Raw genomic sequence first — 27,131 nt, 5'->3', positions numbered from 1 at the left:
CGCCGCCGTCGCCGGTAAGTCTTCTTCTCTCTCTCTCACTCTCTTTCTCTCTGTGCAGGGTGCGGAAAGAGGGCCTGCGTGGGGGTTTTTATAACCCTCACGCAGGGTGAGGGGGTGAGGATAACCTCGCCCCCCCCCCCCCCCCCCCCCCTTTCCGCGGATTATGGGGGGTGAGGTTTATCCTCACCCCCACTCGTTACGCGGTTTCCCCTCCGTTTTTTTTTTTTTAAGTTAATCCCCTCCGGCGACCCTCCGGCGACTTCGCCGGAGGGGTTTTTACAGATCCACTGGAACCACAGTTTGATTAATCATTGTAATAAACTCAACATTTATGCTCTCTTTCACTTGCAGCAGAAAAATGTTCAGTAACAATTACACAACGAAATGAAAAAAAACAACAATCACTATACACTCACATCATAGGCAAATCACAAGTTATAACTACGCTTTACAATGTGAAGACCATTGACAACAGAGCATGAGAAAGTCCTCTGATTCACTGATCTCCAGCCAACAGTTCGAATCTTCAACTAAAAAGACTGTGCATGGATGTTATCAGGGAGAAAAATATGTACATATTGGTGGACATTGAACTTGATGATGCAGTAGTCAATCCTTCATGGTGCCCACAAAAATTCTTGCAACAATAAGCCGTTTGAGCATGGCATGCAGTCGGAAAAATACAACTGTACAAAACGAACTGTTACCAAAGGATCTTCTTTCACTCTTGATCCCTGAAAAAAATACCAAAGAGAAACTATGAAGCAAAGAGGGGGATAAACTTCTTTTTACACTAACTTTCCTACAATATAATTAATTTTTGCAAACCAGTGAAACAAATCGATTATGCCTATTTAAACTTCAAGTATTGCTACAAATTTCTGCTGATGGTATTTGAAGGCTCAGAGAATTTTGTGAACCAAAGGACTCGACAATTGACCAAGCCCAAAGGATCAGGCTAGCTAAATTTAGTTGGATATTTTTGCTTTAAGCCAAACAAACATTCTAGGCCATCCAGATCTATCATCCACTCCACCCAATTCACATCCGCATGAATACTAATCCAAACCACCTACCCTGCTCACAAGAGGAATAGAGTAAGAACAAAAGATAGCAGCATGATCCAGTAAGAGGCTCACTTTGTGGAAGGTGTGGAAATCAATTTTGACTTCCGAACAATGGAATGCAGAGGAAGCATCTGGATGTCCATGACACTCGAAAAGCATAAAGCCTCTCTATTGGTCTGAAGATGAATTAGATTGGAAGAACCGTGCTACTTCTCCATAAAGCTGTGACTCCTCAAGTGGCTTGGAAACATAGCCATCCATGCCAGCCCTTAAGCAATCCTCGTGTGTCGCCTGGATCACATCAGCAGTCATGGACAAAATTGGTATATGCCAGTGCATGACATTTCCATAAACTTCCAATAGTTCACCTCGCTGAATACAGTCATTTGCATTAGCTTCCATATCTCTAATCCTTCTTGTAGCTTCAAACCTGAAATCACAATTATATATTGATGTGAGATGACTGGCCACAGAATATATCACTAAGCAATATTATTTATTAGAACATGACTACCCATCCATTTCAGGCATTTGAACATCCATGAAGCAAGCGTCAAACTTGTGTGGTGGTTTAAGCTTTGTCACTGCTATTTTGCCAGATTCAGCGCATTCTACATCAGCTCCAAATTTCTTTAAAGCACCAACAGCAACTTTGAGGTTTATTACATTGTCATCTACAACAAGGATCCGTTTCCCGTGCAATATGCTCTTAAGAGGTGGAAGAGAGAGCCCTCTATTCCGACAGTTCCCTTTCCTTTCAACACCCACAGCACGTTGCAGAGATGCAGCAAGCATGCTTGCCCTGAGGGGCTTCATGATAACAGTGAGTGTACATATGTTAGGAAACTTAGCAGCACTGACCTCTGCGGAGGTTGTGGAGGTTGCTAAGAGAAAGAATTTTGTATGGTTCAATACACCATTCTTCCTCAACTTGTCAACTATGAATGCTGAAAACATATAGGCATGCTTAATCCAAGCTTCCTCGTCAAAGAGAACCAAACTGACATTTTTTTCTCCACTGATTATTTTACCAAGACCATTATTTAAGTCACCAGAAATTTCAACTTGAACTCCAAGCCTCTGAAGATGATATTTAGTCACAGTAGCACGAATAGGTCTTGGATCAACTACCAGTGCAGTCATTTTTTGAAGTTCTGACATCACAAAGTCATGCTGATACTGTTGCTGATGGCCTTTAGGCTCATTCAACTTAGCCTGTCCCTTTGTGAAAACCGCAGTAAATGTGAAGGTACTACCAATACTACAGTCACTGGCAAATCCTATCTCACCCTTCATGAGATCAACCAAGCATTTGCTGATGCTTAGGCCAATTCCTGTGCCTCCATGGGTGCGAGATGTAGAACTATCAGCCTGCATGAAGGGCATAAAGATACGAGCTTGGGCTTCCTGAGGGATCCCAACACCTGTGTCCTCAACTGACACAAGTAAGTTGATGACATCCGAGGGATTTGACTTCAGATTTTGGTTATAGATGCATTCATCCATACTAAGTAACTTGAAACTTTCCCAGCTACGCCTCCTTTCTACCACTGGGAGCCCACTCAGCGTATTATGTGAGTTAATATAGCCATACCTGGTATAATCTTGGTACTGTATGGACAAAGGCTCAGAAACGGTTTCTTGTGAGCCCTTTACCTCATCAACAAGATGCACAGAAACAAAGACGTGCCCTTTCTCTGTGAACTGGAAAGTAAACAAACTCAATCATTGGGTGTATAAATACAAGATCATTTCCATGATATGTAAATCAAGCTTGGATTGTAAGTAGAACATACATCTGGAATAAGAAAGATCACTCACTTTGATCGAATTGCCCACAAGATTAGTAATGATTTGACGAAATCTTCCAGGGTCCCCTATGAGAATTTCTGGCACCTTATCAGACACATATACTGCCAACTGCTCCCCAAATAAAGTCATATTGTAGGTTCGTCAAGATAATGAGGATTAAATGATGAAGAAAATGAGAATAATTTTCATTTGTGAATATTGAAGTGGAACTTTCAAAAGCACCAGATAGTTTCTTACCTCTATTCCTTTGTCTTGAGATTTGCCAGAGAAGAGTGATAGGACATCATCCAGAACAGCCCGCAGATCAAATTGGACAGCCTCGAGCTCAAGCTTGCCTGATTCAATTTTGGCTTGGTCCAAAACCTCATTTATCAATGATATAAGAGCTTTTCCACTAGCCTGAGCTGTCTTCACATAATCTAGTTGTGTTTCATCAAGATCTGTATCCATGAGCATCTGCAACATACCTGAATGAGAAAGAACAATTACTTATTGAACATAAGAAGTTACCAGACCATGTTTAACAGATCCCCGAATCTAAAACAACATTAAAATGACACATTATCCAGACCTTCCATCACCCACCTAGAACACCATTCATTGGAGTCCTGATTTCATGGGAGACTGTAGCCAGAAACTGCAAACAATGAAAACTTTCAATTATCACGTGAGACGAGTAATCATGAAAATACTAATAACATGACCATGGTAGAGAAAATCTTTCAAGTTACATTTTTTCCAGAAGATCTGGATCAACAAGGCTGAAGTGACAAGCTACCTGAGATTTTGCAACATCTGCAGCTTCTGCACGCACTTTTAGTTCCATCATCTCATGGTAATCATCCTCTACCTTGGCAATACGAGCCATTGCTGCATAAAATATTTGTCCTATCAACAAGGCAATAATGAGTACCCCAAGTGACGTCGTTATTGCCAACCATGGTAAAGGGGGCTTTTGCTTAAATCTGTTCAGTGCAGGATAAAGCAAGCATGTTTGAGTTCCAAAATTCTGTCTAATCAGCTAGTCATCAAAACTTTGAGTATGTTGCTTAAACAGAATGGATTAAATAAAGTATGGGAAGAGATCCTTCTTGCCTGCACTGCATTTCATGTCTTCTGAAGGGGTCACCAAAGTGAAGGGGACTGACATGGCATGGCCCATTGTCCAGAACGTTTGGGCCATACATGCTGATTGGGCTAGAAGCATTGGTTGTGTCATATACACTCACAACAATGATCTGTTTACTGGCAAGTTGTTGAAGCAGTTTCTCTACCAAGGACTCTACATCAAAGATTCCTCCAATATACCTGGAGATCAGTACAAAATTATAAAATGAGTCATAACCTTCAAGTTGCAACAATAGATGAGCTTACGTCAGCCATTTAGGGGAGCAAGAAACTAGCAGCATGATTACCCAATGGTTGATTGAATTCGCTCCTGAGGTGTTGCATTTGATGGAAGTTCCTTATTATAGGCAGCAAAAGTAAGAATAACCCCCAATCTCTTGGACTTTAGTAGCCCGAAAGGAGCAGTAAGAACACCTCTGCCAGATTCTCTAGCTCGTAAGATATTCTCACGGTCCTCCTGTATGGTGCAAGGTCAGTAAGATGGGAATATTAAATTGTAAAGCCAAATTTAGTGGTTTAAAAGTAAGAACTGCAAGAAAAACATGTGAAATGAGATAAAGAATCAAACACCGAGAGGAAGGACAATTATTTGTCACAGTTTAAAAGGATGAACAGCACAAGTGGTAAAAGATTAAGCCTTCACAACTCAAATATTATTTGCTGCAGGTACATCCCTGAATCTGTTAAAACTTGCATCCATATTGAACTTGGGATCAATCACAGGGACAATGAAAAGTGAGAACCACCTATCTAGAAGGATGAATAACGAATTCTCTTTCTTCCTTTTTTCTTTTTGGTGATGCAGCAAAATAATTTTATTAAGGCAGAAAATTATGTCATTTTACATGTTATAAACAAAATTTTAGCCATAAACGCCCATAGTTAATAAAACGCTTAACAAAGCAATAATTTTAAGTGTTTGGAGGATAACAATAATAAATCAACAACTCGACTCTTTGGGACTTCCAACAGAATTCAACATCCTACCAATGGCTTTTCAGAAATTCTGTACCATAGGTAAAGCCAAAAAATTGCGATCCTTATGTAAATTTAACAGCCCTGATTCTGTTTAGTTGCCATGCAAGAGAGGGCTTAAGCTGTCCCTACTGTTAGAAAAGAACAATGGAAAAATGAAAGCCAGTGAAGATTTACCTTCCCAGACAACATGTCAAGAGATATGACATGAGCAACTGTATCCTGAGCAAAGATAACCGGAGCATATTCCTCCTGAACGGGTGACGTCTCATGGAATTCAGCAAAATTTTCATCCTTGCGAGCGGGATTCTGGTCTTGTTCATCCATAATCTTGACGGTCCAACCCTGTTGTTTCTCAAATTGTTCCCTCTCAGCATGAAGTACCCTTTGGGCATACGCAACTCCGCTAGTCAGAGGCCTTTCGAAAGCAGTTCTTTCAGTATACTCTGCAAAAGTTTTCTGTAAACAGATAAAGTTAGTGTTGTTGATGGCTTATAGTTTCCAACCTAAAGGTAGAGAAGCAGGCAGCAGATAAGTAGATATATGAGCACCAAAGGTCTAACTGGATTCTTGTGCAAATTCCTTCAACATATTACAAGTTAAGCACAACACAGTAGCCTTATTTCAATTGGATTTTGCGTACAGTATCACTGCAGAAACTAATGATACAGAAATATTCTTATCAATTCAAAAGTAAAAGAAAGAGATCACCAATAGGAATATGAAGTAAGTTCTAGATTTCTCGCTGTTAGGTTATGCAAAACATAGAACACAGAAATTCAAGCAAGGCCCTGAATTAAAATGAACAAAAGCTGAAGAGATGTAAGAGCAAAGAACCTGATCAATAGCAGAAGGCTTCTTCCCATAATGAAAAGTTGAGACCAAGATTGCCAAAGCATGAACATGATTCATGCTCACGTTGAACTGATCCTGCAGCATCCTCGCACGCTCGTCGCACATGCTGGCGAGCGCCTCTGTGCTTCTCTGAACAGTCTGGAAATTTATATACAAGAAAATCCACAAAGATACCAGTATCCCACACACTACCCACATAAAGAGTAGTCTTCTCCTCCAGCTCCCCCAAACCTTCACAGATCCAAGATGCAGATATTTATAGTGGCTAGCCCAATCTCCACCTACAAACTTTCCCCACCATTTCAACTCCAATTTCTCTGTACCACCAAAGCCTCCAGCCTTTTGTGCCATGATTTCTGTAGCAAGGATCCAATTCATGATTCTCAGAGACAAAACCCACACCCATCTCTTCAAATGAAGGCCTACCATCTTCCTTTTGAACACCAAAACACCCAAGAAACTCTTCAAATCATAAAAACCCAACACACTCCATCACTCACTAGGACAACAAGGAAAAAGGAGAGAAAAAAAACTCTTATCTTCAAGAACTGTTAAATAGATAAATAGAGCAGCTCTTGAAGAAAATCATGCAAAGCCCACCACTGGAACCTCAGAAACAATCCACCAACTGGAACAGATAACCCATATAAAAACAGAGAATAAAAAAGGGCAAGAAAACCTTCAATTATGTGTCTAATCCTTCAAGACCCAAAAAGGAAGATAGTAAACCCATAATTTTACCTCCCAAGAACACACCTTTTTCTGAAGTACAAAGCAAGAACCAACACACCAACAAAAGCAAAAGGTAGGAAAAAAGGCGGCCAAGTCCAACTTCTCCTAGTGGGAAACTCCAGCACAACACCACACGAGAGGCAAGATAAAAGAAGAAGCTTTCCTTTTCGCAATTGCCTCTCTCTCTCTATCCCCTCAAACTTCTTTAGATTAGCCTCTTGTTTCAATCAAGCGTGTGCCCCGTTTAGTGGTTGACTCTTGCAAGTTTTCCAGTTAACAAGAGAGAGAGAGAGAGAGAGATATGTAGGGTGTCTCCGACTAGAGACCATTATATAAAGTGTGTCTCTTTCTATAGAAGTGGTTAGCGTCATAATGAAAGTATAAGATGATAAAAGAAAGCCAATCATAATTAAATTATTTTTAGAAGCAAGGAAATATAAAAACAAAAAATAAAATATCAAAATATAAAGCCATCATAATTAAATAATTCTTAGATACAAAGAATTAAAAAAATTTAAAAAATAAGAAAACTCTTCACACTTTTTCAGAAATTTAGTGTCGATGTCACTGGCAGAGCTCAACCTGCACACGCTACCCTGGCCTCCGAGGCACCACTTTTAATTACTAAACTACCCTTGTGATGAAATTTCACTTGAGATGTTACGAGGGTTGTTGGCCTCATGTTCCCTCTACTGATGTGATGGTGCGTTTTGAGGAGTCCAGATCGGGTGCAATATGATTGCATAAATATTTATGCATTAAGCACCTCAGGCCTTCGACCGACAACTGACAGACCCTGTCCTATGATGAAGGGTGATCAGGTGCTTAATGCACAAATATTGGTTTATTGCACCTGATCTTTTCACCGTTTTGACTGTCCGGATCTAGATAGAGATACGTTAGTTTCAAATGAAAATGGAGATCTAACGCTGGTGTTAGCAGCAATGCTAGATTCAATATATCGATCTCTGATCAAAGGCATTCAGGCAGGCATAAGGGACAAGCAGTAAATGTTTTTTGGAAGGCAAGGTGAGGCTAGGCAGACCCTTACCAGTTATACAGCTGTACCATCGGGTTTTGAACCTGCAACCTCCCAACACAAGGTGACAACAGTAGCTGCTCCGACAAGTGGAAACTCGGTTGGCAGGGACTAGCAATACTTGGTGCAATATTACAGCATTGTTTTCCTCACTCTCTCTCTATATAAATAATGAGTGATCGGTAGCTGCTCACACATTGGGTAAAAAATGAACGTGCTAAATGAGGGCAGGTTATTGTTTCTCCGAACACGCACTGTAGCTACAGTGCATGTTATGGGGTTCCGACGTCATGTGGTGCTCATGTACAGGTGCGTGGTATACCACCGTACATCCCACATCCCACAGGTGAGTGTAGGGTAAACCCCACCCGACTGAGCACCACACGACGCTCAATCGAGACCGAAACATGCACTGTAGCTATAGTGCACAACACCCTCTAGTGCTAAATGAGATTTTTAGTTTTTTTTATTCTGACCATATGGATGTGATCTATCTACATGATTTTATAAGGATCAGTTCTTGAAGCATTCAATTCTGATTTTTGGGTGGGTATTTATAAGGTTAAAAAAATCAATGCTCCAAAATCATTGTAAATTTTTTAGGCTCCAAATGTCATTTTTTTCATCAAAACCACAAGATCCCAGTGTGGACTCCTCGTAAATCAACCATGCTTGATACATTTATGGGGTCGAAACTGCAAAAAAAACATGTGAGAAGCTACAAATTTCTCTCTCTCTCTCTCTCTCTCTCTATATATATATATATATATATATATTTATTTATTTATTTATTGTATGCTATAATCACATGATTGAAAACTTGTGTTTTACTAAATATGCTAAATGATATATGCTATTTTTTTTTGCAGTTTCAACCCTATAAATATGTTGGGCATGGTCATTTTACAAGTAATCCACACCTAGATCATGTGTTTTCAATGAAAAAATGATATTTTGAGCCTCAAAAAATTACAAAGATTCTGGACGGTTGATTTTTTGAACCTTATAAAAACCCACCCGTTTGTTGGAATCAAACGCTTCAAGAGCTGATCCCTATAAAATCAAGTACATAGATCACATTTATACAGTCAAAGTTTAAAAATAAAATGAAAAAACCTGAAAACTCATTTAGCAAGTATCATTTAGCATATTTTATTTAGCAGCTCTCTCTCTCTCTCTCTCTCTCTCTCTCTCTCTCTCTCTCTCTCTATATATATATATATATATATATATATATATATATATATATATATATATATATTAGGGGTGGCAAAACCTGACACGACCCGCCAACCCGCCTCTTAGGCGGATTCGGGTTTGGAAAAAACAAACCAGTTTAATAAACGGGTCAACCCGCCTAACCCGTTTATTAAACGGGTCGGGTTCGTGTTAGGGGTATGCCAACCCGCCAACTCGGATGACCCGTTTAATAAACGGGTTAGGCGGGTGGGTCAACCCACCAACCTGTCTGCCAACCCGCCAACCCGACCCGCCAACCTGAGAACACGTTTACCCGACCCAACCCATTTATTAAATGGGTTGGCGAGTCGTGTCGGGTTACCCGTTTATTAAACGGGTCAGGTTCGTGTTTGCCACAGCTGACCCGTTTAATAAACGGGTCGGGTTCGGGTTGAGGTATGCTGACCCGCCAACCCGTCGGGTCGACCCGCCAACCTGACATGATTGCCACCCCTAATATATATATATATATATATATATATATATATATATATATGTGTGTGTGTGTGTGTGTGTGTGGTGGTGGTGGTGGTGGGGGGAGCGGGGGGTTACACGGATAAATATGTGAACCAATGTGTCAATAGCATTGCTTTTTTTTTTCATTGTAGCTTTTCTATGTGGTCTTCTTCGGTTGTAGTTGAGTTTTGATGCTTGATGAGGGTAATTAGATAAGCTGAAATGCTGGACAATGGACATTGAAAATCAACAGTCATGATTAATGAGGTTTTACCCTCAAAATGACAGATAAACAACCAACACAAAGAGTCACAAAAAAAAATCAGCGAACATTATAGATGGGTTTAATTTGATTTTTATTTTATAAAACGAGGTAAAAAATACCAACATATATATGAGATCCTTGTTTTTTTTAAAATCAAGTTATGATATGGGAAACAAGATTCAAGTTCAAGACTTAATGTGACCCGACCCCAAAAACCAATAAAATCCTTGATTGAGTTTTTGGAAGAATAGTTCGTAAGTATAGTTTTTCATGTTTTAAATCTCTCAAAAGGAGTCTTTGTGTTGATGAAAAAGACAAGATTTAATTAAAAAAAACTTGTTTTAAACTAAGGAAGCGTTTGGATGACAGCTTTGTAAACATGGTTTAATGAAAACCTGGTATTGTTAAAACCAGGTTTAAAACCTGACTTTTGAAACACTTTGAAAACCAGATTTAAGCTTTGCTAACTATAGGTAAGATAAACTATGTGCTAGAAATAACATAAATTAGCAGTTAATGCATCTTGGGCCTCACTTCTTGCCACTTTGTGTGGTGGGGTCCCTCCCTAACATGTTAGAGCCCCCCCCAAACCAGTTATTATTCAAAGTACCACTGGGGTTTTGAACCTACAACGTCCCACCACAGGGAGATGTTCATTGACAGCTCCTACCAACAACATCAGTAAAATTATTGGTTAGAGGTCAATCGGAAGATGGACAAAGGTTTAAGACAACTCGTGAAGGACATCAGTAGCTTCCAGAGGCTTGTGGGATGTCAGTCACCAGGCCTGATATTACTTATGTCATGAATCTTATTAGCCAATTCATGCATGCCCCCGAGAATACCTCATCTCGAAGTCGCCCATTGGATCCTGTGAACACCCCAAATTTTTCAAAAAAATCTAAAAAATTTCCTTTTTAACCCTGACTCGCATCTTCTCAATAATCGGGTCAATTTCTGATCAAATTTTCATTCATTTCTCGGATTCACTGGAATCCATACTCAATTTTCATTTCTAACCCAATTTTTTATTCAAATCGGATATCCAGATCCAATTCTAATCTCGGATCTCTTATTCTTCAAAAAATCAAAAAAATCAATTTCTCTATATTTTCTCAGAGGTTTTTCTCAATTCAGGGTCCGATCTCAATTTGAGATCTGAATTCTAATGTTTTAATCAAAATTCCTGGACCCAGATCCATTCTGAAATCTTATTTCCAAAATTAACCAAGTATCTTTCCCAAAATCCTCATTTTAGAAAACCTTAAATATTTCAAAATAAATGTTTTATAAAAAACCTTCAAAACCCCATTTGGATCCCATTTTCTAAGAAAACCTCGCGTTTCTCCTATACTTTTAAAGGTTTTATGTCAAAAACCTAAAAATGAATTCCAGAAAGAGGTTCCGCGCACCCTTTTTGAAAACTTTTTGAAAAAACCATCTTTTGAAATTTCGTGAAAATCAAGGGGCCTATTTCAAAAAATCCCTAATGGCCATCCGTTATAAATAAACAGCCCAGGCCTCCCGAACCTTCATCGCTTTTCACCCCACCATTGCTTCTTCTCCTCTATTCCTCTTCATTCCTTCTTCTTTTCCCTTCTTTCTTCTCCCTTCTTTTGTTTCTCTGATGGTCCTTGGTAAAGAAAACTTGATCCGCCATTGAAGCAAACCATTCCTCACGGCCCCGTAGAGAAGCTTGATCCGTCTAAGAATCGCCTTCACCTCTCCACCCTTCTTGTGTCTCGATCCTTTTCCCCCTGAGGCCTTCCCCTTTAATCGACTGAAGATCGACCACCATTCTGGAGAATCACTGCGGTAGAAGGAGCCCTGATTCCACCCTGCAATATAAGCTAGCTTCGGGTGCCAAGGATATCAGAAGACCAATCGCAATATCCTACAAAAGTCAGATCCTCCATTAATTTGTGGTGAATATTCCTTCTTCTCATTCATTTCTTTGATTTCTTCGATTTGCTTTGAATTTCCTCTGATTCACCCATCCCCATTCAAGTACCCCTTGTGATATCGATTTGTTTATAGAAAATTGATCCACAGTAGTGCAAAATTGGCGGAGTCCTTGACTCCCACATCATTTTTCCTTCTTTATTTATGATTTATTGTTGAGCTTCATTGGTTTTACTCAAGTTTGGTCGATGTTCTTATGATTGATCTGTACCTCTCAATCCATATTGGATTTCGTTTTGAGTTTTTCTTTTTTTCTTTTTCTTTATGTTTGCAATTTTCTCCGGTTTTCATTCTTCTTGCTTTAATCTCTTTTTCTTATTTCGATTCTCGATTTCTTGTTTGTTCTAAGGGCCTGTTTTTACTTGGGTTCCTGTTTTAATAATATTCGATGATCGGTCTCTTTTTTTTGCTACAGATTTGTCATTGTATTTTCACTATTTATGGTCGTTATTGTTATTTCGAATTAACACAGTTGAATTTTTAGCAAATTTTCTCTGATTCATCAACGTTTTTCATGTTTGTTTCATGATATTTTCATTCCTTTTTCTTGATCTTGTTGGTTCTAATCCGATGGAATATGGCATTGGCCTTTAGGTTTAAACCCAAATAGCCGAGCATCAACATTTTGCAGACCTCAGCATCTGCCGTGAAATGCTCTGCTAAGCTAATCAAAACTGGATTCACAACTGATGGGCTTTCTGTTGGTTTATTTTCTTTCTAAACCATGGTCCAGCATCTACCCGAATCGATAGCTCCCCCGTCGGATCATCTGTGAATCGTACCCTCGTCCATTCTTCAGATGTATCCTAGCATCTTAAGATATACATCTTGCTTCATAGCATTTCATCCTTGTTGTTCCGTTTTCACTGTCCAGTGTTGTTCATTTACCATACTTGGTGATATGCTTGCTCACTTTTTACCGCATTAGGATTGTATTCCATACTGTTTCACGCCACTAACATTGTATATTCTCTAGTTTCATTATTTTCAGTGGTAAGTCGATCCTGTGATTCTAACGTTGCTTTTCTTTCTTTCTTTCCTACTTGCATACATCCATTTACATTCTGATTAAATCTGAATTTCAGTTATCTATCATTAGTTTTTATTTACCTGCTTTGTTATAGAAAATGGTCGGTATTAAGTCACGGTTCTGGAGATTGGTAATTTATGATTACTTCAATTTGTCTTATCTGCTGCATCTATTGGTTTTTCCTCTCACTTATATTTATATGTTTTCCATTTAATACTTCAGTTATCCCTATATGTATATCAGTGTTTACATGACAATCCTGGCATCCATACCATTCATGATATATTTATCTCTGAGTTGGTCTTTGTGCATGATCCCAAAAAAATATTATATATATATATATATATATATATATATATATATATATATATATATATAATAAATAAGGGTGGTTATACTTGTTGACTGCTGGCAATTAATAGATGATTCCATTAAAACTATTACGGCAAGATGTTGTGGATTACACACTCTTAATCCCAAGAACCTATGTAACTTGATCAACGTTGTTGTCAGTCCCCTAGCTGATGGTTGCCGATCAATCCAAGTGTTTATAATCAACCATTGATCGTCCAATAATGAAGTTATTGCAGCATTTTGGAGAGGCCCTGTGTCGTTTAAATGATGTTATTCCTTAGAGAAACTATCTGATCACATTTTTGCTGAATAAATTTGTTTTTGCAGCAAGACCTCCTGTTACCATATCCTAATCTCCATTCTTTTAGTTACTCTAATATATCTAGTATTCATTCATTCGTGTTACTTCATGATCGGTGCCTACTCTATAATAATTCTGTTATAATTGATTTGGTAATATTCTGCAGCATGATAGAGTCGAATAGGACCTTGTACCATCCTGAATTGATTATTATTATTTTTTTTCTGACTGTATTGAATAGTCTTTCATCTATCTTCTTTGCAGCATGTTTTCTTTTCGGGGCAGCATGGTCATTTGCAATCTTGAATGATAGGATTTCGTGGGGCTCAATGACTTAATCTCTTAGTGACATTTGAATTGTTCTTTTTGGAGTTATAGGTTAGTAGTGTCGCCTTGTTATTGAGTTTGGGTAGTCGTCATATATAGGTTGTTGCGTTTGTTTTGTGTGATTAGGCACTTCCTCCCCCCTGCACCTATGTCGTCACCATCTCCATTGCCCTGTACCACCTACCACCCTGCTGTCTGCCCCCAATGCATAGTGCACTCTCCATCCCCTGCATACCAATGTTGGCTCCAGTGCCATCAAGGTCATTGAAATATCTCATATTCACATCCCTAAACTCAGACACAGGTTTTCCTGTATTCATGCTGCAATGCCTATACCATTTACTCACCATAGCCCACACTAAGCTTTCGTCATGGCATAGCCGCTTTCCAGCATATCTACTATACACAGGAAGCTTTGCTCCTTCCCCTCTTCAATTAAAGCCTTACAATAGGATGGTGCTGGACCATTAAAGGCTACATTGAAGAAGAAGAAAAGCTCTACAAAGTACATTACCATTTCCCCCCACTTCATTCATCATTTACCCAGCTGTTTTGCCATTTACCTATAAGCATTCACTTACTCCATCTTCACAGTTACGCTTACATTATAGATATTAACCTGCTATATACCCTCCTGCATTGTCCATCCACCCTACCACAACACCATGCTCTCTCCACTACAGCCCCATTGCACCTCATTATAAATACTTCACAAACAACCACAGTAGCATTGCATTTGTTCCAACACATCCCACAAATAGCATTTTACGTATAATCCACATGTTACTGTTTGCAGCATTGTATGGTTCCAGTGCATCCATTCACTTAGTAGCCATCTTCACCCGCACTTGCTATCTTCTACTAATTTTCCATTCTGCTTCGCCCCTTTTCCCCTGTATCATCAACATATTGGTAATTGTTTCACTGCCTTTACAACAACCACCTCATCATCATCATCCACCACCAATATATCTTTCAGCCACATGAATGTCGTCCCCAGCTACACAACACATTCATCCACCTTGACCACCTGTATCTACTTTGCACACCCTCACATCTCTCACCTATATATCCTCCAGCCGCATGCTATATATATATTCCAGCATCCATATCTTCATTATCCAGTTAACAGCATCCTGCACATCTGTGTGTACACCACTTTGCTGCAACTCAACATAACTTCCCTACCCTGTTATAACATCCATGTTGTCACTATTTCTCATCAGCATGTTTTAGGCCTGAACCCATTTTCATAAGTCCCCTGCATGTAGGCCAATGATGCTAGAAATTCGGGTATCTGTCACATACTCCCCATTTCATCTATATACAGTATATGTATCTACCTTTAGCAACCTTCCCACACCGGTTACCCCCCCCCCCCTCACATGCATCCACTTGTTGTCTCCATTTCATTAATGCATGTATCACTTTGCACCTTATATTTACCATGCTACATACGCACTGCAATAAACCCCTGTCACACTAGATCTCTGTGTTTCAGTTGCCTTCACTCAGCAGCAACTAATACTCTCACAACCCCTTATGCATAAAAGCTCAGCACATGCCAACACACTTCCTTTAGAAATCTCACTAAAAACCACTCTCATATGCATACACTTAGCCATGGCTTGATATCTTCCATTTGCCTCTGTATTTTGCAATCTTGTTCTGTGTTAACTTTGTTTTGTAGGGAAATGCAGAGAATTCTAAGCTTCTTTCTTAAATTGGAAATCTTCATAATCTTTCAAATTCAAAGTTGTAATAGCTAGAGATCAATGAGATTTTTTTTCCAGTTTTAGATTAGAATATATGAGCATGTCATAAATTGCTTGTTTCATGTTATTTTCCTCTTATTTCTCAAAAAAATATTCACAAATGGAAACACGAATGACACGTGCACCATTCTAATAAAAGGTAACTAATCCTAAGCAAATGACTCACATTGATGGTCATAGTCAAAATGTGAACAATGCTTAGGACTTTTATCTTTTATGCAATAACATTGGATCCACACTGGAGCACTTTTTCAAAATCATCATATTTTTCCAAATATTTTCTTCCTTTATCAGAGTTTTACTTGAAATTAATTTAAAATATATATCAATGGCCATAGTCAGGATATTTTGAGAGTTAATTTCATTTCAAATCCTATAAAGGCATCAAAAAGTGTTTTATTCTTCATCTGAATTTAAATATAGATTATTTTATAATACATTTTATGACCATAGTCAGAGATGTATTATAATTTCAATCTTATTTTAATTCTCCTAAAGAATGAAATATGCTTTTCAATATCCAATTTTCAATTTTTTTAATTCATTTCATTATTTAGGATAAAATTACATCATATTTTCAAATTATTTCAAATTTTCTTCAAAAAATCAAGTGATTTTGAGACAATTCTTCAAATATCTTCTTTATTTCTCAAATCAATCTTCAATTCTTATTCATAAAATCAAATTCATCTTCATATTCTCAATTCTATTTTATTTCAAAATTCAAAATTCAATATCCTAATTTCAAAGTTCAATTTAACTTTGAAATTTCAAATTCAAAAATTCAATTTCCAATTCAAATCAAATTGCAGAGTTCAATTCAACTTTAAAATTCCAAATTCATTTCCATGATCAAGATTCAAATTTCAAATTCGATTTAATATTCAAAATCAAATTTCAAAGTTCAATTCAACTTTGAAATTTCCATATTCATCTCCTGATTTCAAAATTCGAGTTTGAAAATCAAGTTTCATTCTCTATCCTTCTTTCCAATTTCAAATTCCATTTGGATTTCTCAAATCTAATTCCAAGTTCCATCTGGATTTCTAAAATCCAATTTTATTTTTGAGGTCCATTTGGATTTCTCAAATCCAATTCCATTTTCAAAAATCCATTCCCAAATCCAGATTTTCAATCCAAATCCTATCTTGAATTCCATACTTCAAAACCAATTCTATTTTTAAACCTCATCTGGACTTCTTAAAATCTAAAATTCTATTTCTAAAATCCCTTTGGACTTCTTAAATCCATTCTTTTTCCAAATTCCTCTGATCTAAACACCTAAAATCCAGAATTCAGTTCCATTTTCATAATTCATCTAGATTTCCAATTTCACCTTTCAAATTTTAAATTCTAAATTCAATTCTAAAGTTCCTTCTTCCAAAACAAACCTAAAGTCATTTCAAGTATTTTTTTATCTCAGATATGATTCTAACTTCAGAATTTTGAAGTTGTCTTTCTCAAAACTCAAGTTGATTCTAAACTTTGAGTTTATATCCATTTCAAGTCAACTTCAACTTTCAAAAACCGTTTCTTCACCATATTCTCAAGTTTATTTTAAAATTACTTAGAAAAATCCCAAAAAAATTTAATTCTTTTTCTCAAAAGCATACATCTTTGCATTCACATTTTCACAAGCATGATTCTTTGTGCATTCTTAAACTTAGAATAAATTTTTAGATAATATTTTAGCAAAGCAAAAAGGCATAAATTCGATCCTTGGTTCGATTACCCCTGGTAAAGGCGTCAGGAACGGTCGAACCTCATATCGACGAGCGAACCCCGTCTCTCCTTTTCCCACAATTTTTTCAAAATGGAGGCAAGTAATTTTCAAATCTTTTCAAAATTTAAGGTCACGTGAGACCTTCGCAAAAGAGTTCCTCTCTCTCTCTCTCTTCTTTCTTTTCTCTTCTTTTTTTTTATCTTTTATTTTCTTCTTTAAAAAAGGAAAATAGAGGTTTGAAAGGAAAATGAGAAGTAAAAAGAGGGAAACAAGAGAGGAAAATTTTTGAGATATTTAAAGTCCTCACAAGGAAAAGGCATTCTAATGAATGGAAACGGCCACACCAAAATCACTAGATTCACCGATGTTGATTAGGTTAGAGATCCGAGAGATAGAAGGTCCACATTTTTTTATATTGCATGCTTGTGGTAGGCAATCTGATCAAGGAGCAAAAAATAAAATGTTGTTGCCAGATTCAGCGCAGAAGCTGAGTATAAGATCATGACCTTAACTATTTGTGAGTTCCTATAGATAAGGGAATTATTGAGAGACATGGGATTTAAGTCCATCCTTGCCTCCATCCCCGCACGAGTTTTGATTTTAACCTCCATCCTTGTTTCATGTCCTCCATCCCTGGTCCAAACAGGGTGAGGCGAGGCGGTGACCCGTTTTCTCCAAGTCCACTACCATCCCTACTCGAGACCCTTGCCTTTATGGTTTCTTCTTTCCTTGTATCTGTAACACCCCGATCTGGGATCTTAGGAGTCTGAGTTTGGTTAGTATTACTTCCCATAGGGAAGAGTTCAAAGTTTACACAGAGAAAGCGTGGCTAAAAAAAAATTTATTTTATTACCATCATCACATTTTTCCTTACAAAGTTTATCATTCATGACAAAAGAAAAGCAAATACATTTTTATTCAATGACAAATAAATGAAATATACCAAATGCTCTGCTAAAGAAGGAGAAGTTACTCACGACCTGATTGGTCTAATGCCTGAAACCTACAGTTGTAATTAATAAAAATGAGGGTGAGTCTACAACCCAATAAGAAATAATTATAAGTAAATAAACAATTAACTTACAACTGTAGTGGGCTCTAAGCCCCTAGTCTTAGTTTAGTTTTTGACACACCACACATGTTTCTATATTTTCATTACCCCCCATTATCATTCTCAAATTCTCTCTCACAACAACTATCATTAAGTTGGCTATACCGGTCATAGCCGTCTATGGGCGTAGCAACCCCGTAGAACACCTAAATTCTATATGTTGGCCAGACAATGAACCATACACTCCTAGTGGTCTCCGGACCACCAGGCACTGCAGTGAACCACCATCGGTAGCTAGCTGGGAGGTCAAGCTCAAAATCTCTGTATGATTTATGCTACATCCTAACCATGATAGTTATCAATCATCCATGGTCCTCCAGAGTCCCAAACCAGTGTGAGTGTAACCCTAAGTCATAACTAAGTTCACCCATTGAACTGCATTCTCAAACTCATAATTCACTCATTTTCTCACGAGTGATGTCGTGACTGATCACAATAAATATCATTCTTAAACTCCATGATGACTTTAGGACTCACACATCCCTCACTAAGCACACAAAGATGTAGGGTCTCTATATTGTTAAATCACCGGTGGCCCACTCTCCGTGGTGGCTGCACTCTGGCCGCAAACTAGGTAGCCCTTGTCACAGGTCGTTACTTTTGAGATTTAAGAGGTTATGCATGCTGATATCAACACATCTATTTATACAACATGAATAGACTATATGAGACTCCAATCTAACAAAATCTCATCGCAATGCATGATATTAATGAACATTCAACAAGCAATCACAAATGCAATCTCTTTCAGTCATGCAAGATACGTCATAACTAACATGGATATCACAACCACATGTATGCAAATTTAACTTATAGTGTCAGGCATGCTAATTTTTATGCATGTCATGTTATCACTTGAAGCTATCATTCTACTTATATTAATACATAGAATCACAATAATAGGTAACATAAAATGTTTATTCATTTATAAATTTACTTATAATATCTCTTACCTTGAAGGCAAATCGGTTCTCTCTCCGAAATTGAGCCGCACGAAGCTTTAACAGTACGATCTAGTTACATAACATATTTATATTAATGCATAAAACTTCACACGTTGTTACTAAATTATGAAAATACCCTTTTCCAGATTTATTCATGAACCCTCAATTTTTATATCACTAATTTAATTGAATTTCATGAACTAGTAGATTTCTTTCTTCAATATGAGTCCAACACACCAAACCTCACTTAATTCTGAGTTCAGAGTGCAAAATTATGTTTATTTTACCGAAATGGATCTCGGGTATCCAAATGGGTATTTTGATCATTTCGGATTTCAATACAACTCTAGAATTACTCGATCTAGATCTATTTGTGATATGGATCTAATATAGTTCAAATTGATCCAAATTCATTACACATCTGGGTCCCGAACTGTCTAATTGGATACATGATAGTATGACCGGATCTAGACTTGTCTGATTGGATCTAGAATAGTCTGATTGGATCCAGACCTGCCTGATTGGATCCAGGATAGTCTGACTGGATCCAGGATAGTGTGATTGGATCTAAACTTGCCTGACTAGATCTGGGATAGTCTGACTGGATCCAGACCTATCTGAATGGGTCTAGACCCAAAACTAATCCAATCGGATCAAGAATAAGTCGGGTTCAGATCAGCTGGATCTGAACCAAGAACCCTGATCCAGTCAGACCGAACCGATTCAATCAGACCCGGTTTGGCTCAGACCCGATTTCCTCTGAACCGATTCTCCATGAACTGGTTTGGCCTGAACCCAGGTTGGTCCGAACCGGTTCAGTTCAGATCGGTTCGGTCTGAACCGACCCACATAACCCAGTTCGGCTAAACCCGGTTCAACCCAAACCGGTCCACCCAAACATACACACATTTTTTTCTTGTCTATCTCGATTCGGTCTGGGTGTGACCCGAACTGACCCGGTTCGGTCTGGGTCGCACCCAGGCCGAACCAGCCTCTCTTTTTTTTTTTCGGTTGGCTCGGTCTGGGCGTGACCCGGACCGACCCGGTTTGGTCTGGGTCGCACCCAGACCGACCCGATCTGGATTAAAAGAGCGGAAGGGGCAAAGCCCCTTCCGTTTCTCAGGTGCAGAGGGGTCGACCCCTGCCACCCTCTCCTCCCATCTGGGCACGGGTCAGCCATCGGCGTCGGTTGGCCGCTGAGGTCGGTCGACCCTCTCCCTCTCTCTCTCTCTCTCTTGGTCTCTCTGTCATTTTTTTTCTTTCTTTCTGTTTTCTGCAGCTTCGCCGGCAGCCATGGCTGCCCCCCCCTCCCCTCTTATTTTGCTCGGAACATAAAAGAAGAACGAAGAAGAAGATAAAGAAGACGAAGGGTTTTACCTTGCCACCGTCGTCGCCGTCCTCGGTAAGGCTTCTCTTTTTTTTTTCACCCTGTCTCAATCTCTCTCTCTCTCTCTCTCTCTCTCTCTCTCTCTCTCTCTCTGCGCTCTCCTCCTGCTCGAATGTGCGGGAGGGCACACCGTGAGGGCTATTTACAGCCCTCACGGTGGGGCGAGGATAACCCTCCCCCCCCCCCCCCCCCTCGTCGCAGATCGGGGAAAGAGGTTTCCCCGATTTTTGGGGAACCGCCTTTTCCCCCCTTTTTTTTGTTTATCCCCTCCGGTGACTTCGCCGGAGGGGGTTTACAGTATCATACTATCGCCTCTCAGCCTTGTATGTATCTCTGATGTATCGAGCCCTAACTGTAATGAAAATTTGTAGCACTATTCTCCCTTATACACAATAGTCGAACCACGTATATCGCATCTTATGCAATGTATCGGTCAATACGCATTGTATCAGCAAAATTTGGATATGATGTAGGCCTGAATCGGCTATTATTTAATAAATGAACAAAATACTAAAAAATAAATTTAGATAGTTTTAACACGTTATAATTGGCACGTAATATATTTTTTTTTTGGGCTAGGCATACCCCTACCAGATATCTCTTAAGCCTCATGTTGAGGAGAGATTCAAACCTGGGCATTTAGCTAGGGACAGGACCCCGCTTACCACATGGCAGTGGCGGAGCCAGGGGTGGGCATGGGTGGGCGGTCGCCCACCCCAGAATTAGAAACCGAGTCGAAATATGATACGACTCGGGTCTTCTTCTTCATTCCCCACGATTTGGAGGTTGCATTCTTTCCTTGCGAATGCTTGTCGAAGAAGATCAGAGCAGGGTCGTGCAGGAGTGGAGATCACGCCTCCCTGCGATACAGAGTACCCTATGGCAACCAGACACAGGAGATGCTGGACATGAGATGGAGCCAGCCGAGGGAGTTGCTCTGCCTCGATGCTGTGGCGAGGACCGTCCCTATCGAGAGGGAGCTGAGGAGGCACCTCAGGTGGAAGACCTTCGGCTTACTGCTGGATCACCACCGAGAAGGAGGTGGCTCAACTACCGAAACAGGCTTTCGATCTCGATGTATGATCTTCACCACCATGGAAGCTTCGTGCCACTGCACCACCGACAGAGGTCGATGATCACCACCCGAAGTCTGCCCACCCAACAAAAAACTTCTGGCTCCGCCATTGCCACATGGGATACTTATGTTCCTGCTAAATTTCTGCATATTCGATATTGTTTAACAGGGTCATGAAGGTCCGTTTCCAATCACAAAGTTTTAAGCATTTTGGCCGTGCAATCAGCATAGCAGGTTAACCTAGCGCAGCTAGGTCACCAATCTAGGTCCAATTTCTCCATGCAAGAAAACTTAAAAGACCGATGCTTGTCCAAATAATCTTCAAGAAAGAGCTAATCCAGAGTAGGATGACCTCTCTCTCTCTCTCTACATTCTAGTTGATTTTTACTGCCTTATAATGGTTTATTCTACTTCAGACGTTTGCACAAATATAGTCAATAATATGAAGCAATCCAGTGTTGGTGCCGAACACCATATAATTGGGTGTTTGACTCTTATCCTAAAAACAATAAATTAGGTGTTTGACCCAACCAAAGCGACCCACGTAGTGGCTTCCTCCTTCATAAAGAGAGGGGCCCCACACCTCCCCCCTACCCTATTCAAAAGGGCCCCAACACCTTATAACATTGGACCACGCCTGCCAATACTAGGGATAAGGATGCACCAACTTTTCAAAATTTATAACCTAGAAGCTTATTTTGAAATTTGTGAAATATAGAAAAATCGTTAAAGAACAAACATATGATTAAAAAAAGCTCTGCATTTGAAAACAGATAAAAAAGATTAGTTATATATATATATATATATATATATATATATATATATATATAGAGAGAGAGAGAGAGAGAGAGAAATGTGTAGCTTTTATACCATTTATCTCCCAATTGTTCAGGACACTTTTAGAAAATATACTTTGCAAGTGTTTTTAATTAATCTAAACATATAGATGTGATCTCTATGCTTTACTTAATAGAAAAACATATATTATTTTTTTATGTTTAAATATGTTTTTAGCTTAATAAAAAAAACAATAATATATATTATATAAAAAAATAATTTGAAAGGCAAGTTGGGGTTAGGCAGACCCTCACTAGGTACCATTAGGGTTTTGAACCTGTGGGAGACTTGCACTGACAGCTCCTACCAACCATGGGGAGCCCTGTTGGTATATTATACAAAAAAACTTGATTAACTAACAAGCTGGAATTTTTTATTAAATTGATTCGGTTTAAAGCATGGTTTTAATAAATACACAATGATAAATGGATCTATAGGTTTGGATTAAGCAAAAACAGTATACAACTGTACTTTTTAAAGAGGTATGAGACCGTCTAGGAGATAAATGATTTGGAAGCTATATATATTACTCATTAGAAATAGAAATGAATATATTAAAATGCACATAGAAATCATGCCAATAAAAAATAAAATAAGTAAATATCGTTTAAGAATGGTTTGGATTTGTTGCACATAGACCTCCCAGGAAAAGAGAAAAACCAATAAAGACATGAAATGTAGAGGTGACATGAAATATTATAAAGCCTTAGAAGTTTTAGCTCTAGATAGTCAGCAATGGATAAACAATATTTATAAAGCCGATTGGGATAAGGCTTGATGATGATGATTTTTTTTTTTTTTTAATGGCAAGCCGGGGTTAGTCTGACCCCTACCAGTTATACAACTATACCATTGGGTTTTGAACCTGCAATGTCCAAACACAAGATGATGCGCACTAGCTGCTCCTTATTTATGAGATTTTTGAAATTAAATTTAAGGTATGGAGACTATAGGATTCAAATCCAAGATTTACCCAAGATCCAATAAAATTGGATCAACATTTTTTTTTTCATATAACCTTTTTTAATATAATTTGTCATACTCAAAATCTTGTTGACAAAAAGAATGAGTTTTTGTCAGCATCCCAAAAGAAGACAAATCTCATTTGTTTTTATATTGCCAAAGCTTCATTAAAAAGGACACATTTTGAATGAAGTTTTGCTAATTATGCCTAGAACTAGGATTAGTACACCCCCCTACATCTCCTGAACTGGGCTCCCCATTTCACATGCTAAACACTACATGAATTATGGGTGTTTGACCCAACAGCTATAGGGCCTTAAGTCGCGGTGGGGGCTACTTATTACAGTTCACATGCTGTAGGTTGGGCTACATTCACCGAACCATCACAAGAAGACAATTCTAAATTAAGACATCACTTGATTGAAGGCAAAATCTAAGGGAGAAAACAAAGAAAAAAGAAGGAACTCAAGCAAGTTGATGAAACTGACCAACACAAGAAGGGCTAAATCCAAGCCATGTCCCACTGCATGTCTTCACAAGAAACACAAGACATGTACATGTCCAATGGCTCGGTACTTGCACTTTTACTTAATCCTTCAACTGGAATAAACATGACAAGCCAACGAGGGCTCCAGTCACTCATCTGGTAAGGGTAACTTGTAAATGTCACCACCAACAGGGGCTCCACGTGTTTGGTAGGAGCTATCAGTGCACGTCTCCTTGTGGTGGGACGTTGAAGGTTCAAACCCCAGTGGTACGTTGAATAATAACTGGTGGGTAGGGTGGCAAAATCTGACCCGATACACCAACCCGCTTCTTAGCCGGGTTAGGGTTTGGCTTAAACGGGTTCGTGTCGTAAACGGGTCGACCCGCCTAACCCATTTATTAAACGGGTCGTGTTCGTGTTAGGGGTATGCCAACCCGCTTGACCTGTTTAATAAACGGGTTAGGCGGGCGTGTCAACCCGTTTACACAAACCCATCAACCCGCCAACCCGTTTATATATATATTGACTTATCTAACCTTAACTCCGACCCGCCAACCCGTTTAATAAATGGGTCATCGTGTCGTGTCGTGTCGGCCCGACCCATTTATTAAACAGGTTAACCGTGTCGTGTCGCGTTACCCGTTTAATAAATGGGTCGTGTTTGTCACATCCGACCCGTTTAATAAACTGGTCATGTTCGTGTTGAGGTATTCTGACCTGTCAACCCGCCGACCCGACCCTATTGCCACCCCTACTGATGGGGGTCTACCTAATCCCAGCTTGCCTTTCAAACAATTTTTTTTTTGTAAATGTGACCAAACCGATCGGACGAGCTCGAAAGTCACGGGTGTGCATTTGCCACAAGGCTGAAGCTGGGTATCTTTTTCGGTGGACAAAAAGGACTCGAGGTTTTTACATCACTGAGACCATGAGTGAGAGCTGTTTTTTTTTTTATTGAATTTTTTTTTCCATATATACATACACACAGGCAAAGAAACTGCATCTGGGCTCAAAGACCAGGTCACGCTGGCTCAGCCTACTATACCTACAATAGTCAGCCCAAAGGCATAAAACTCCAAGACTTATGATCCTCCTCATCCTCAAGGCCTATGCTGGACGTTGGCTTGCACAAGGGAGTGATGCTCGTAGGAATCAAAGTTAATTTGGCCGCCCGTCTGATGGCCTAGGCTCCATGCCACTACGCTGAACCCTTAAGAATGCACTTTGTGGAAGCCATTTTCAAAAGGGTAGTTTCAACCACAAGATTAATAGGGGTGAAGGATACCGAGGGCAATCTATCTGGTTAATCTTTGCCACCTTTAGAACGCATAGTAAGATCACAACATTTTCAGCTTGCTTGAGAACGGCCCTCACTTTAGCAGAAACCCTGCAATTGTGTCCTATGGCCACATCTATCCACAGTCGTCAACTATGTCAAATTTCAATTATCATTACACGGGTGTACGTACCACAACCACCAATCCCCCACCCCCACAATAACACAACCCACCATTCAACATGGTCGATTTGCTAGAAAATGACAATTGAATTGTATTTATTTGATAAAAAAATTTATTTTTTAAACATTTATAATATTCAATAAAATATATATATATATATATAATCAATTTTCAAACCTTATAAAAGCCTATTGCACGTCAGAATCAGATGATACTACCATTCAACATGGTCTATTTGTTAGAAAATGATAATTGAATTGTGTTTATTTGATACAAAATATTTTTTTAACATTTATAATATTCAATAAAATATTTATATAATCAATTTTGAAACCTTATAAAAGCCTATTTCATGTCAGAATCAGATGATAGAGTTAATTCTTATAAAATCAAGCACTTAAAACACATCTGAAAGGCTAGATTTGAGAAAAACTTGAAAAAACCCTTCAAAGCTTCAATAGGTTACAGTAGGCACATATCCAAGTAAGCAGCTATATATATATATAATGCACTGGTTCTGCCCCCATTTTCTCATTCTGCCCAGTTAGGCCCCTTCAAAAATCATAGTTTTGGATTTTTTTTTATCCAAAATCAATGGCTATGAGGGCATTATTTTATTTTATTTTATTTTGAAAGTGGGCTCCACCACCACACCTCCGTGACGCTACTCTCATACCTTCAGTACCCAAGCTTCCAAATAGAGGGCAGGATGGTCACCCAATAAACAAACAAAAGCTGGGGTTTTTTAAAAATCGAAATTTTGTTTTTAATAATTAATTTTAGAGTTAATGATCAGTGGTGGCATGATCATAATTTTTGCGATAGAGATGCCTAAAAGTGGAAGTGAAACGAGTGAAAGTGATTACCTCATCACTTGGAGTGCGTGTCGCCTTCCCAGTCAACAGCGACCTCCGCCACGTCAGAGCACCAGTTCCTTCTCACTTTGCCGAGCGCGCTACCCACGTGGCCTTTTCGACAGCCAATGGTGACGCTTCCACGTGTTCATCCCGTCAGATGCGCACCACGTGGCTCGATCGCAGCGATTCCCGGCCGACCTCGTGTGTGTTCCCTCCCCGGAATTTATTCCCGGATTTAATTATAATTTAATGAAACTGCAAAGGAGAAGGAACGGTAGGCAATTAGAGCAGACCGAAATTTTTTATTTTTTTATTTATTCTTTAAATGTTTTTTTAGTAATACGTTAGAAAAAAAAAGCAGTTAAAGGCTTATCGTTTGCCATCATAATTAAATCACCTCTACATGTTCATTTCCAAACCTATTTGATGCAGAGGTGGAGCCCGACAAATTCGGGTCTCAAGGGTCTATTTGGATCATGTTTTAGATCAGAGTATTTGGGTTTTCTTTAGAATTGAATCTTTTTACGCCACAAATCTATCTCAGATCCAAATAAGATTAGGGTTTTATTTTTCTATAAATACTTGTTGTTATAGAGAAGAATAAAGATAGATGATTAAAGTTATTATTTTTTTCTAAATTTTATAAAAAAATAGTAAATTTTCCTATTTTCTTTAGATTTTCATACATAGGAGTTGTCTAACTTAGAGATTTTCCGCTTCTTCGGGTTCAATATTTTATAACCAAACTTTTCACCGAAGCTGTCAAATAAACCTTCCAGTAAATTTCATGTTCGAGATTCATATAAAAAATCATTTCTCAGAAGGTAGATACAATGCGACACATATGACCTAACAAGCAATGGGTTCTATCAGGACACGCTGAATGGTTTTTTTTGTTGTTGGAATTATGGTCATTTTATTGCGATATTTTCAACAGGCGATATAACATCAACAAACTGTGATATTTTTT

The 27,131-nt window shown here is 38.7% G+C and overlaps 1 protein-coding gene across 1 annotated transcript; it reads right to left on the bottom strand.

The window, feature by feature from the left end:
• Positions 1-308: 308 nt before the first annotated feature.
• Positions 309-6,747, bottom strand: LOC149840484 (histidine kinase 3-like). The gene is made up of 11 exons (XM_090003174.1): positions 5,820-6,747; positions 5,160-5,441; positions 4,295-4,464; positions 3,975-4,187; positions 3,658-3,844; positions 3,465-3,516; positions 3,117-3,346; positions 2,889-2,987; positions 1,582-2,771; positions 1,140-1,497; positions 309-734 (listed from the first exon to the last, which is right to left on the bottom strand). Exons 1-10 carry the CDS (start codon positions 6,264-6,266, stop codon positions 1,236-1,238), a joined length of 3,132 nt encoding a protein of 1,043 aa, XP_089859300.1. The 5' UTR covers positions 6,267-6,747; the 3' UTR covers positions 309-734; positions 1,140-1,235.
• Between the last annotated feature and the right edge of the window lie 20,384 nt (positions 6,748-27,131).

The sequence above is a fragment of the Nuphar pumila genome, chromosome 4 (assembly GCF_984573655.1).
Source record: "Nuphar pumila chromosome 4, dmNupPumi1.hap1.1, whole genome shotgun sequence".
NCBI lineage: Eukaryota > Viridiplantae > Streptophyta > Magnoliopsida > Nymphaeales > Nymphaeaceae > Nuphar > Nuphar pumila.
The sequence above is the reverse complement of the archived record's forward strand: the minus strand, read 5'-3'. Positions and strand labels throughout refer to the sequence as shown.

What these genes read in the sequence shown, in the direction of transcription:
- LOC149840484 (XM_090003174.1), bottom strand. Translation starts at nt 6,266, where the DNA reads ATGGTAGGCCTTCATTTGAAGAGATGGGTGTGGGTTTTGTCTCTGAGA. An exon ending in CAGATGTTGCAAAATCTCAG is followed by an intron (nt 3,517 to 3,657) that starts GTAGCTTGTCAC and finishes CATTGTTTGCAG; the next exon opens with TTTCTGGCTACAGTCTCCCA. An exon ending in CTCAAGACAAAGGAATAGAG is followed by an intron (nt 2,988 to 3,116) that starts GTAAGAAACTAT and finishes TTTGGGGAGCAG; the next exon opens with TTGGCAGTATATGTGTCTGA.